The sequence below is a fragment of the Microcaecilia unicolor genome, chromosome 5 (assembly GCF_901765095.1).
Source record: "Microcaecilia unicolor chromosome 5, aMicUni1.1, whole genome shotgun sequence".
NCBI classification, from domain to species: Eukaryota; Metazoa; Chordata; class Amphibia; order Gymnophiona; family Siphonopidae; genus Microcaecilia; species Microcaecilia unicolor.
This window is the reverse complement of record NC_044035.1, coordinates 188,671,175-188,684,662: the sequence shown is the minus strand read 5'-3', so window position 1 is coordinate 188,684,662 and position 13,488 is coordinate 188,671,175. Positions and strand designations below refer to the sequence as shown.

At 47.4% G+C, this 13,488-nt stretch overlaps 1 protein-coding gene across 1 annotated transcript in view; it reads right to left on the bottom strand.

Annotated features, from left to right (window-relative positions):
* Positions 1 to 13,488, bottom strand: part of CENPT (centromere protein T) — a 568,880-nt gene that overhangs the window by 367,284 nt on the left and 188,108 nt on the right. The window contains 2 exon segments of the mRNA XM_030203664.1: positions 8,876 to 8,904; positions 8,907 to 8,944. Of these exon segments, the coding sequence (XP_030059524.1) occupies positions 8,876 to 8,904; positions 8,907 to 8,944 (67 nt within the window).

The following is a 13,488-nucleotide window of genomic DNA, read 5'->3' as shown; positions in this document are numbered from 1 at the left end:
GATCATTGGAGACTTTAGCAAGCGCTGTTTCAGTTGAATGTTCCCTAGGTGGGAAACTAAGAACAACCGACTACAAGTGAGAACGTCAGTCACATATAAAGGGAATCAAGGACTATGATTGAATTTTAAACTTCACCCAGGATGGGGGATCCCCAAAGGACATTACATCGACAAAGTTGAGCAGGCACAGACTCCGGAACCGAAGATAAGTAGCAATATTTAGTATAAAAGATATTAAATATTAACAACAATGAGATAGGAAGGAAGGAGGTGTGCAATGATGTTACTTGGGGGCTTAAGCGTGAATACTGCATGTGAGTCCTGTGGACGATACCCCCTCCACTAAGCACAGCATATTTAAAAATAAAAATATTAGCACTGGGAATAGGTACAATTGTGTTTTTAAACAAAAGGTAAAAGGTTTCTTAATACAGGACTTAGAAATTAAAATTTATGCCAAGAAGAGTAGAGTGATGCACTTGGGGTGCAGAACCTGAAAAGAGAGATACTGAATAAAATGGGAGAGAACTAGCTAACCTCGACTCAGAAGAGAGACCTTGGGGTGTGTGGTGTCTGAGGATCTAAAGGGTGAAGAAACAATGCGACAAGGCGACGGCCGTGGCCAGGAAGATGTTAGGCTACGTAGAGAAGGGCATAACCAGCAGAAGAAAGGAGTGTGTTATGCCCCTCTACAAGTCGTTGGTGAGGCCCCATTTGAAAGAGTAACACCTCTTTGTGGAATCTTCCTGGAAGCAGGCAATCAGACTCGGGAGACACCCTCTGAAAGACCCAGGAGGCGAATTCTAGGCTCTCAACGTACAGGCTGTGAGAGCCAGAGACGGAGATTGGGATATAGAAGCGACCCCTCGTTCTGAGTGATGAGGGTTGGAAAATACTCAATCTCCACGTTTCTTCAGAGGACAACTCCAGAAGAAGAGGGAACCAAATCTGACATGGCCAGAAGGGTGCAATCAGGATCATGGTTCCACAGACTTGCTTGAGTTTCAGCAAAGTCCTTCCCTACTAGAGGTAGGGAGGATACTCATACAGAAGACCTGTTCCCCAATGTAGGAGAAAGACATCTGACGCTAGTCTGTCATGGGCCCTGAAGTCTGCAACAGAACTGAGGGATCTTTTGATTGATCTGAGTGGCAAAAAGATCCACCGAGGAGGTGCCCACGCTCAGAAGATCTTGCAGACTTAGCCATGTGCATTGACCACGTCGTGAGGCGCATTATCCTGCTCAGTCTGTCGGCCAGACTGTTGTTTACACCTGTCAGATAAGTTGCTTGGAAAAACATGCCATGACGGCGTGCCCAAAGCCACATCTGGAATACTTCATGACACAGATGGTGAGATCCGGTGCACCCCTGCTTGCTGGTGTAGTTACATGCAACCTGATTGTCTAAATTAAGATTACTTGGTTGAACAGCTGATCTCTGAAAGCCTTTAGAGCATTCCAGATCGCTCTTAATTCCAGGGAGGTTGATCTGCAGACCTTTTTTCCTGAAAGGACCAGGCTCCTTGAGTGTGGAGCCAATCTACATTAGCTCCCCACCCAAGGAGAGATGCATCCGTCGTCAGTACTTTCTGTGGCTGAGGAACTTGGAATGGTCGCCCCATGGTCAAATTGGATCGAATCATCCACCACTGAAGAGAATTCCGAAAGCTGATGGACATTAGACTACATCTTCTAGATACCCCACAAGCTTAAAACCACTGGGAAGCTAGGGTCCATTGAGCTGATCTCATATGTAGACGTCCCATGGGCGTTACATGAACTGTAGAGGCCATGTGCCCCAGAAGTCTCAACATCTGCCGAGCCGTAACCTGCTGAGACGCTCGAACATGGACACCAGGGGACAGAAGGTTGTCCACTCTTGCCTCGGGAGATAAGCTTGAGCTGTCCTGAGTGCTCAAACAGGGCTCCAATGAATTTCAATTTTTGGGACCTGGGGTGAGATGGGACTTGGGATAACTTATGACAAACCCCAGTAGCTCTAGCACACAAATAGTCATTCCGCATGGACCCAGAGCACCCCTCCTATCGAGGTGCTCTTGCACCAGTCAATCATCGAGATAAGGAAACACATGCACTCCCAGTCTGCGTAGCAATGCTGTGACTACCGCCAGGCATTTACTAAACACTCTGGGCGCAGACACGAGGCCAAAAGGCAGCACAACGGTACTGAAAGTGCTGTGTTCCCAGCCGAAATCAAAGATACTTCCTGTGAGCTGGAAGTATCGAGATGTGCGTGTAAGCATCCTTTAAGTCCAGAGAGCATAGCCAATTGCTTCATGAATCATGGCAAGAAGGGTGCCCAGGGAAACCATCCTGAACTGTTCTCCGGGTCTAGAAATTTGTTCAGAGCCCATAGGTCTAGATGGGACACATCCCCGCAGTTTTTCTTTTCCACAAGGAGTACCTGGAATAGAATCCCAGCCCTTCTGTCCCCTGGGGAAATGGTTCAACCACTTGGGCCTGTAGAAGGGCAGAGAGTTTCCTCTGCAAGTACCTGTTTGTACTGGGAACTGTAAAATTGAGCTCCCAGTGGACAATTTGGAGTTTGGGATTCCAGATTGAGGGTGTATCCTTATCGGACCAATTTGAGAACCCATCGGTCGGAGGTTATGAGAGGCCACATTTGGTGAAAAAAATATCAACTTTCCCCCCCCCCCCCCACCCCCCCCCCCCCCCCCCCCCCCAACCAGCAAGTCATCCGGCACGGACACGTGTTACTGAGGCTATGCTGAACTGGAGCCAGTCAAAAGCCCGTCCCTTACTCTTGCTGGGGGGCCACAGAGGCCTCAGGCGTATGCTGTTGACAAGAATGAGCACACTGGACTGACCTGGACAGGCTACAGAGAAGCAGGAGTGGTACCTACGTCTAGCAGAGGAATAGGGATGCGCTCCTCTTCCCTCCAAAGCACTACTACTACTACTTATAATTTCTATAGCGCTACATACGCAGCGCTGTACACCATACACAAAAGACAGTCCCTGCTCCTAGATGGAGGAGGTAGTAGCAGAAGACACTCGCGGGAGAGAGAATCCATAGCATCATTGTGCTTCTTTGAGCTGGGCAACCAGATCCTATACTTTCTCACCAAAAAGGTTATCCCCCCGCCAAGGAACAGCTGCCATCCACTGCTGAACCGAATGATCCAGGTCAGAGACACGAAGCCACGAGTCGCGCATCACTATACCTTGGGCAGCGATCCTGGATGCTACATCATAAGTGTCAACAAACCCTGGCCAGGGAATTTTCGACACGCCTTCTGCTACCTGACCACCTGGTGAAAAGGCTTGGAGGCTCGCCTGCTCCGGAGGGAGTGCATCAACCAAGCTAGACAGTTGCTCACCGAGTTCCATAAGTGGATGCTCGTGAAGAGCTGGTATGTTTTGATTTTAGCAGCGAGCATAGTGGCCTGATACGCCTTCCTCCCAAAAGAGTCCAAGGTTCTAGATTCTCTGCCTGGGGGGCACCAAGGCATAGTCCCTGGTACTCTTGGCTCTTTGAGAGTGGGAGTCCACCACCATGGAATTGTAAGGTAGATGAGACTTCATCAATCCAGGCTCTCCGTGGATCCCATATTGGGATTCAGTGCTTTTCGGGATCACGGGATTAGACAGAGGGAACAACCAGTTCCGATAAGGACTTCCTTGAGTACATTATGCAAGGAGCCGTTGCAGCCTCTCTAGGTGGAGAAGGATAATCCAAGACCTCGAGCATCTCAGCCCGGGCTCATCCTCACCTCTATAAGGAAGGGAATAGCCGCAGCCATTTCCCAGACAAAGGAGGTAAAGGATAGACTCTCCGGTGGAGAAAGACTCCTCTTCTGGGGAATCCATAGGACTCATCAGAAGAAAAGTACCTGGGATCCTCCTCTTCCTCTCACGAACGCTCATCTTCAGTATCGGACAAGACATCCCTCAGAGCAGTCCGAAACTGAGTCTGCCTCGACACCGAGGAACAACGTCCTTGATGGAGGTGCCGAGAAATCGACGCCCGCCTGGACTCCGGTGAAGCTTCCTCCACCGACGTTGAAAGGGAGTTGATCTCGGTGGCAGTCGACACTGATGCCACAGGCAGCACCGAGGTCAGGGACGTCCCCACAGGCGAAGGGCCAGATGCCGCTGCAGCAGACGGTACGGAAGGCGCAAGCGCCCCCAACATAAAGCAGATTCGCGCAGTAACCCTTCCAGAAGCTCTGGAAGCAGGGCTCTGATGCGCTTGTCGAAAGCCTCCGTCGGACAAGGCTGCGGGGTCAGAAAAGGAGCCGGTGGCACATATGTTTGAGGCTCGGGAGCAGGTACCGGGCTGCTAGACCGACGCATCGGCACCTCCTGAATAGAGGGAGAGCGATCCTCTCAGCGCCGATACTTCTCAGGTGCTGAATCCCTCGACGCACCGGAGCTCCCGGCACCATGGGGTCGGAGAGTGATGACGGTTGCTTCTTCGCCTTCGCCCGTCATCGAGACTCCTCAGTACCGATGAGGACACGTGGATCCCTCACGTCTCCTCGGGGCTGGGTCCGACGGTCGGTCCCGGGGGGCCTGCATAACAGGAAGTCTCGAGACAGGAGGAGACCCACGCGATGCCTCACTGCTCCCAGTACGAGTTGGTTGTTCTGCAGCCATTACCTTCACTCCCAACGTCAATGTGTCCCTCGATGTTGATACCGCTGACCTCGGTACTGATGTCGATGTCGAAGGACCAAACTGAGCCTCAAAAGCTTCTCTCGTTGGCCTCTGGAGAAGCTTGGGTCCGTTTCTTCATGCGAAGACACAGACCTGCAAGCGGCTGGGCTGTGGTCAGGCCCAAGGTACTAGATACACCAAGCATGGGTATCAGTACCCGAGATAGTCCGGGTTGCACCAAGTACAACATTTGAAGCCGCTGGGTGTCCTCGATGACATGAAGAAAAAACGGTTTTTGGCGAAATCAAAAGACGCGATCGTGCCTGTTAAAAGAAAAAGGGCATGAAAAGAATGGAACAACCCGACTGAAACAATTGGAAACTTTAAAAGGGCAAAAAAATAAAGAAAACTAAGGGATTTTTTTTTTACTGTAAATTTTACTAACAAAAAGAAGAAATAAGGACAAACGAAAAAACTCTTTCTCTGACTGCATCTCACCGCGGAGAGAAAAATAACTGAGCGGGAATGCTCACATGCTGGACGGGGAAGATGATCTGCACATGCACGGTGCGCGCTACACGCGCACCAGAAGACTCTGGCAAGATTTTTTAAATATTTTGCTTGCAAAATGCCAGTTCCCAGTCTGATGCGGATGTCGACCCACATGTGAGAGCAAGCAGCCTGCTTCTCCTCTGAGAATGAAGGGTTTGAAGGTATATTTTTTGTAAAAATGATAACATTGTTTAAATACGTGCTTTTACGAGTTGAAGGATATTTTGTTCCCTCCTGATAGGAAGACAATGAAATATGGTTCCGTATGGGGAACAAGTACAGTGATTCAGGCTGTTTCATGCAATATGGTAGAAGAGAATGTCGTGATGACATAAAGATCATTGTGTTTAAAAATGGAACATTATTTCTGTGGCCTTCATGAGGATGTGAATTGCATGGCATCAACTTAAGTAGATTGTTTTCATCATTGAGCATACAGTGATTTGAACACCACTGTCGACATATACACTCATGACAGTAAAGTGATCATCAAAGCGTTTGTATAGCGCTGTATGTGAATATTTATCAAGGATAGCACATCGTTTGTGCGTACCCGAAAGACTGTTTGAGTCTAAGGAGTTAAAGATTTGATGGACCTAAAAATAGCATGTTGAGAATAGAATGATTAAGCTAAATATGCGTGAAATAACTTTATGTTAATTATTTTGATAAGTGTAATCTGTCACGCTTCACACGAAACACTGGATAGTGAGCCCTTGGGCTACTGCCGAGAAGTGGCAGCGGCAGGAGGAACACCCATCGGGAACAAGGCAGAACCCAGACCGGTACCCTCCGGACTGGAGCGGCAGGACCAGAACAGAAGCCACAGCAGAGAGCAGAAAGATAGTCCACAAACCCAGTAGAGCCGTGAGCAGGCAAATAAAGGCAAGCTGTCCGGCCTGGATACTTTTTCTGAGGCTATACTGCAGTGGAGCCAGTCAAAAGCCCATCCCTTGTTTTTGCTGGGGAGCCCTAGGGGCATTAGGCACACACCATTTACGGGAACGCACAAGCTGAGACTGAGCATGAACCAGCTGCCGAGAAGCAGGAGTGTACCTACACCTGTTGTAGGAATAGGGAGCACTCCTCCTCCCTCCAAAAAACCTCCTGGATGAGGAGGTGGTAGCAGAAGATGCCCTGTGGGAGAGAGAATCCATAGCATCATGGTGCTTTTTGATCTGATCGACCATGTTTCTACCTTCTCTCCAAAAAGATTATCCCCCCGGAAGGAACATCCGCCATTCACAGCTGGGTCTAATGATCCAGGTCAGAGACACGCAGCCATGAGAGTCTGCGCATCACTATACCTTGAGCCTACTCGGGATGCTACATCAAAAGTGTGGTAAGTCCCCCTGGCCAGGAATTTGCGATACTGAGTTCCGCAAGTGAATGCTCGTGTAGAGCTGGTAAGTTTGGATCTTGGCGGCAAGCATAGTGGCCTGATACGTTCTCCTCCCAAAAGAATCCAAGGTCCTTAGACTCTCTGCCTGGGGGCGCCGAGGCATAGTCTCTAGTACTCTTGGCTCTTCTGAGAGCAGTCCATCACCATGGAATCGTGAGGAAGTTGGGCCTTCACCATTACAGGCTCTCCATGGGCTCTGTATTGGGACTCGGATTTCTTGGAACCACAGGATATAAAAGAGGGCAGAACCAATTCTGCATAAGAACTTCCCTGAGTGTATTATGCAGGGGGGCCGTTGCAACCTCAGCAGGCGGAAAAGGATAATCCAAGACCTCGAGCATCTCGGCCCTGGGCTCATCCACAACCTCCATAGGGAATGGAATGTCCTTAGACATTTCCCGTACAAAAGATGAGAAGGAAGGACTCTCAGGTGGAGACATTCTACTTTCAATTGGTGGATCAGAGGGGACCCCACATGACTCTTCCTCCGAAATGTATCTGGGGTCTTCCTCCTCTTCCCATGAGCGCTCATTACGGTATCAGACAAAAAGCTCCCTAAGAGCAGACCGAACCTGAGCCTGTCTCGCACATCGAGGGTTGACGACCTCGTGGGGGATGTCGAGAAGTCGACCCCCTGCCTGGACTCCGGTGAAGCTTCCTCCACCGACGTCGAAGAGGAATCGGACCTGGGTGGCAGCCGACGCCGAAACAACAAGCGGTAACGCGGACGGGGACCTCACCACAGGCTATGGGCCAGATGCCGCCGTCCGCCGTCTGTACAGAAAGCACAAGCACCCCCGGACACCGAGGCAGACTGGCGCAGCAACCCTTCCAGAAGCTCCAGAAGAAGGGCCCTGATACGCTAATCGAGAGCTTCCATCGGAAAGGCTGGGGAGCCGGTGCAGGAGTCGGTTTGCAGAATCTGAGTGAGGGGGCTCGAGGGCCCGCTACCAGGCTGCCAGATGATTGACGCATCGGCACTTCTTGTATGGTGGGTGAGCGTCCTCCCGGCGCTGAAGCTTCTCGGGTGCCGACTCCCTCGGCTCCCTGGAGCTCTCGTACCGTGCATGGAAGGCGAACGATGACGGGTGCTTCTTAGCCTTCTTGTGTCACCCGTCGAGACTCCTCGATACTGAAGAGGAGGACGTGGAATCCTCACGCCTCCTCGGGGCGGAGCCCTGCATAGCAGTAGGCCTCGAGACCGAGGTGGAGACCCGCTCGATGCGGTCTTTCAGCTGCCATTACCTGCGCTCTCGATGTCAATGCTTCTCTCAACGTCGATGCCGCCGACCTTGGTACCGAAGTCAATGCTGACGTCGAAGGACTGGACCAATCAGAAAAGAGTTTCTCACGTTGAGCTTCCCGAGCTACCTGGGTCCGTTTCTTCATCAAATTGCACAGCTTACAGGCAGCTGGTAGATGGTCAGGCCCCAGGCACTGAAGACGTCACGCGTGGGGGTCGGTTCCTGAGATGGTCCGGTTGCACTGAGTACAACGCTTGAAGCCGCTGGGTGTCCTCGATGACATTGAGGGAAAACGGCGGCTGCGAAATTAAACGGCTCAATGGTGCCAAGTAAAAGGCACAAAAAAGGGAAAAAAGATAGCCCGACTGAGCGGCCTAAAGGCGGCCGCAACAAAAAATTAGGAAACTTGAAAAGTTGGAAGAAAAACTAAGAAAATAAGGGGAAAAAAAGCTTTTTTTTTTTTTTTTAGTGAAACACTGTAAGAAGTAAAATAAAAGAGACAAAAAGAAGCGGTAAACGCTGAAAATACGAAATCTCCTGAGCCAGAAAAGAGCGTGAGGGAAAACACAACTCTCCCTTAGCGCGGATGAAAAAGAACTAGTAAGGGAACGCGCGCGTCGCAAGCAGGAAGCTGCCCGCACGACACAGCGTTCAAGAAGATTCTTTGTTTGCTTTGAAGTTGTTGCCGGTCTCCTGGCCGTCGTGGACAACGACCCATCATGAGAATATTCAGCAGGCTTGTCCTCAGAGAACCAGGGTTACAATGTAACTTCAACTGTACTGAACTGTGATCTCAAATGCTTCACATCCTATAGCCACAGAGAGACTCTAAGATGAGAGCGATTGGTCAGTAATTACTGGCATGGGTTAAATTTAGCCTTCAGTTTTGAAGATTCAGTGTACCCCGTATCAATCCTCTGAACTATGCAGCTCACTCCAAAACAAACGCTCTCTGCATCTCTAACACAAAGAACATTGGTCTCCACTGTTCCAAATAAACCAACACAAAACAAAACTCCGTTGATCCTACATCACCTTGACATTGCAGAGTTATTTGCCAGTGCATGATATTTTCACTGTTATCCTCCAGTCTTTCTTCACGCTCTCTGCAGAACATAATAAAATAGTTGCTTTTATTCAAAATAAAGATGAAGTATCCACACGCTATGCAGTATTTCAGCTTTTAATGAATATATTGTCATCACTACCTCTAAAATTCACTCATCACCTTTAAAATATCCCCGCAACCTCTATGAGCAGGTATGCTCATTATCACAATTAGGATCAGATTGGCTCACAATGTTTGTGATGTGGCAAAGAAATCAACGATAAATACCCCAGGACACACCCTCCCTATCTGAGACAGCTTGAAAATACTCAGCATCACACTCGACCGTAACCTTACTCTCGAGAGCCAAGTAAAAAAGAAAATGTTCTATTCAATGTGGAAGCTCAAACGATTAAAACCTTTCTTCCCAAGGGAAACCTTTCGAAACCTATTCAATCATGGTCCTAAGTCATGCAGATGATTGCAACAAAATCTATGCAGGATGCAAAGAACAACTAACAAAAAAAACTCCACATCACCCAAAATACAGCAGCCAGGTTGATTTTCACCAAAACAAGCTTTGAAAGTGCCAAACCCCTTCAAGAAAAGCTGCATTGGCTCCCAATCAAAGAACAGATCATCTTCAAAATCTGCACTTCAGTCCACAAAATTATATATGGCGTAGTCCCAGGATACATGATAGACCTCATAGATCTACCAATAAGAAACAGAGTCAGGTCATCAAGATCATACCTAAACCTACACTACCCAAATTGCAAAGGACTGAAATACAAAACAACCTATGCATCCGGCTTCTCCTACATATACGCACAACTATGGAATGGCCTCCCAAAAGCTGTGAAAACAATACATGACCACCTGAACTTCAGGAAATCACTAAAAACCAACCTCTTCAAAAAGGCCTACCCCAACGATCCTACGTAAACCTCTTCACCCAGAAACACAGCATGCCTAATGATCGTACTAGACAACAAACAATCTTCATCCCTTCCGACCCTCCACATATACCTCATTCGATCACTATACAACCTTGTATTTGCTATCAACCGACTGGGCAAACGCCTTGAAAGTACTATATAAGCCACACTGAGCCTGCAAATAGGTGGGAAAATGTGGGATACAAATGCAATAAATAAATAAATAAAATAAATAAATAAATAAAGTAGTCGAGGACCACTTGAAGGCCTTACTCCTGCACAGAATTCCCTTTCCATGCAGAAGTTTCAGCTCTCATACAATCTGGCATGGGAGGCAGCAGCAGTGGGTTAGAACAACAATGACAGAAAGTTAAGGCTGCTGGCACAAGGCTTGGAACCAAGGAAAAAAAGGAGAAGGAGAGCAAGCTAAATAGAACATTAGAAAACATTAGGAAAGGAAAGGAGAATAAAAAAGAGATTATTATAATGCCTTTTGTATCTCTCCATGGTGTGATCACACCTCAAATAGCGTATGGAATTCTGATCACAGCATCTCAAAAACAAAAGATATAGCTGAATTACACAGTACAGAGCAGTAAAACCAAAATGATAAAGAGGATGGAATGACTTCCCTATCAGTAAAGGATAAAGAGGTTAGCGTTTTTAGCTTGGAGAGCAGGCTGAAGAGAAATATGATAGAGATCTATAGAATGAGTGGAGTGGAGTAGAATGGGTAACATGAATCGCTTGTTCATACAAACAATACAATAAATGCTTATATTTCGCTGCAAATTGAAAAACAGCTCAGCACAATCAACGGAATACCTATATCTACTGAACTTACACTGTGACTGGAAAAAGGTGAGCTCCTTTAACATTTTGCAACAACCACCATGAACCTGCACCAAATTAAGTAAATTTTACGGGCACAAAGTGTCACCTACTTGCGTCACTGATGCCAAATAAAGCAAAGATACTTACCTGTAGCAGGTATTCTCTGAGGACAGCAGGCTGATTGTTCTCACATGTAGGGTCGACGTCTGCGTAGGCCCAGGAATGGCAAATTTTTCACCAGCAAATTAAAAAGTTTTGTCAGAGCCTTCTGGCGTGCGAACCGCGCATGCGCGGATGACTTCCCACCTGTCACATGAGCGTGCCTCCTCTGTTTAATCAAAAAGCATATAAACAAACAAACAACAACAACTCCAAAGGGGAGGTGTGCGGATTGGTGAGAACATTCAGCCTGCTGTCCTCAGAGAATACCTGCTACAGGTAAATATCTTTGCTTTCTCCGAGGACAAGGCAGGCTGCTTGTTCTTACATGTGGGGTATCCCTAGCAATCATGCTCACTCAAAACAATGAGCATTGGTCAATTGGGCCTCGCAAACGGCGAGGACATAACAGAGATTCGCCTGAAACCATAAACACCTAACTGAGAGTGCAGCCTGGAACAGAACAAAAATGGGTCTGGGGGTGGAGCTGGATTCTAAATCCCGAAACAGATTTTGCAGCACCAACAGTCTAAACCGACTGTCGCGTCGGGTATCCTGCTGAAGGCAGTAGTGAGATGTGAATGTGTGGACTGATGACTACGTTGCAGTCTTGCAAATCTCTTCAATGGAGGCTGACTTTAAATGAGCCACTGACGCAGCCATGGCTCTTACATTATGAGCCGTGACATGGCCCTCTAGAGTCAACCCAGCCTAAGCATAAGTGAAGGAAATGCAATCTGCAAGCCAATTGGAGATTGTGCGTTTTCCGATGGCGACTCCCCTCCTGTTGGAGTCAAAAGAAACAAACAACTGGTCGGACTGTCAGAAGAGCTTTGTCTGCTCCATGTAACAGGCCAAAGCTCTCTTGCAGCCTATTCCGATCTGATGGGCTTCACCTTAACCAGGGTGGGACCAGGCTGCTGCCATCAACATTTAAAAAAGAACTAGAACAGCTTTTAAACTAGAAACAGGGGAAAGGCCGACAGTCGCTCAAAAGCACATGGTTCAGGAAAAGGTATCGTTTGAGGATATCACCCAAACAAGAAAGGAAATGTTCCTTCTAGGTAAGGATGTCAAAGAGACTGTAATGGATCAAATAGCCTTAAATAAAAATAATAACAGCCAGGCAGAAGACAACATATTAAAATAACAAGATAAAACATAAGGAATGCCAAGCCAAATGTAAAGCAGAGATAAGGAGGGCAAAAAAGGACTTTAAATATAAGTTAGCGTTAGAAGCGAAAATACATAGTCAAAATTTTTTTAGATACATTAAAAGCAGGAAGCCGGCTAATAAATTGGTTGGGCCGTTGGACGAAAATGGTGTTAAAGGGGCAATCAGGGAAGACAAAGCCATAGCGGAGAAATTAAATGAATTCTTTGCTTCGGTCTTCACCGAGGAGGATTTGGGAGGGACACCGGTGCTGGAAAGGGTATTTGAAGCAGGCGAGTCAGAGCAACTAAATGAATTCTCTGTAAACTTGAAGGATGTAATGGGTCAGTTCTACAAAGTGAAGAGTAGTAAATCACCAGGACCGGATGGTATTCATCCCAGAGTATTAATAGAACTGAAAAATGAACTTGTAGAGCTACTGTTAGTAATATGCAATCTATCCCTAAAATCAGGTGTGGTACCGGAAGACTGGAGGGTAGCCAATGTTACGCCAATTTTTAAAAAAGGTTCCAGAGGAGATCCGGGAAACTATAGATCAGTGAGTCTGACGTCGGTACCGGGCAAAATGGTAGAGGCTATTATTAAGAATAAAATTACAGAGCACATACAAAAACATGGGCTGATGAAACCGAATCAACACAAATTTAGTGAAGGGAAGTCTACTGCATTTTTTTGAAGAGGTGAACAAACATGTGGACAATGGGGAGCCGGTGGATATTGTGTATCTGGATTTTCAAAAGGCGTTTGACAAAGTGCCTCATGAAAGACTCCAGAGGAAACTGGAGAGTCATGGGATCAGAGGTAGGTTATTACTATGGATTAAGAACTGGTTGAAAGACAGGAAGCAGAGAGTAGCATTGAATGGTCGGTATTCTCAATGGAGAAGGGTAGTTAGTGGGGTCCCGCAGGGGTCTGTGCTGGGACCGCTGCTTTTTAACATATTTATAAATGACCTAGAGATGGGGGTAACTAGTGAGGTAATTAAATTCGCAGATGACACAAAATTATTCAGGGTCGTCAAGTCACAGGAGGAGTGTGAAAGATTACAGGAGGACCCGCGAGACTGGGGGGTTGGGCGTCCAAAGTGGCAGATGAAGGTCAATGTTGACCAGTGCAAAGTGATGCATGTGGGTAAGAGGAACCCGAATTACAGCTATGTCATGCAAGGTTCCGCGTTAGGAGTTACGGACCTAGAAAGGGATCTGGGAGTTATTGTGGATAAGACGTTAAAAACTTCTGCTCAGTGTGCTGCGGCGGCTAAGAAAGCGCACAGAATGTTGGGTATTATTAGGAAAGGGATGGAAAACAAACACAAGGATGTTATAATGCTGTTGTATCGCTCCATGGTGTGACCGCACCTCGAATATTGTGCCCAATTCTGGTCGCCGCATCTCAAAAAAGATATAAAGGAATTGGAGAAGGTGCAGAGAAGGATTTTATTTTTATTTTTGTTACATTTGTACCCCGCGCTTTCCCACTCATGGTAGGCTCAATG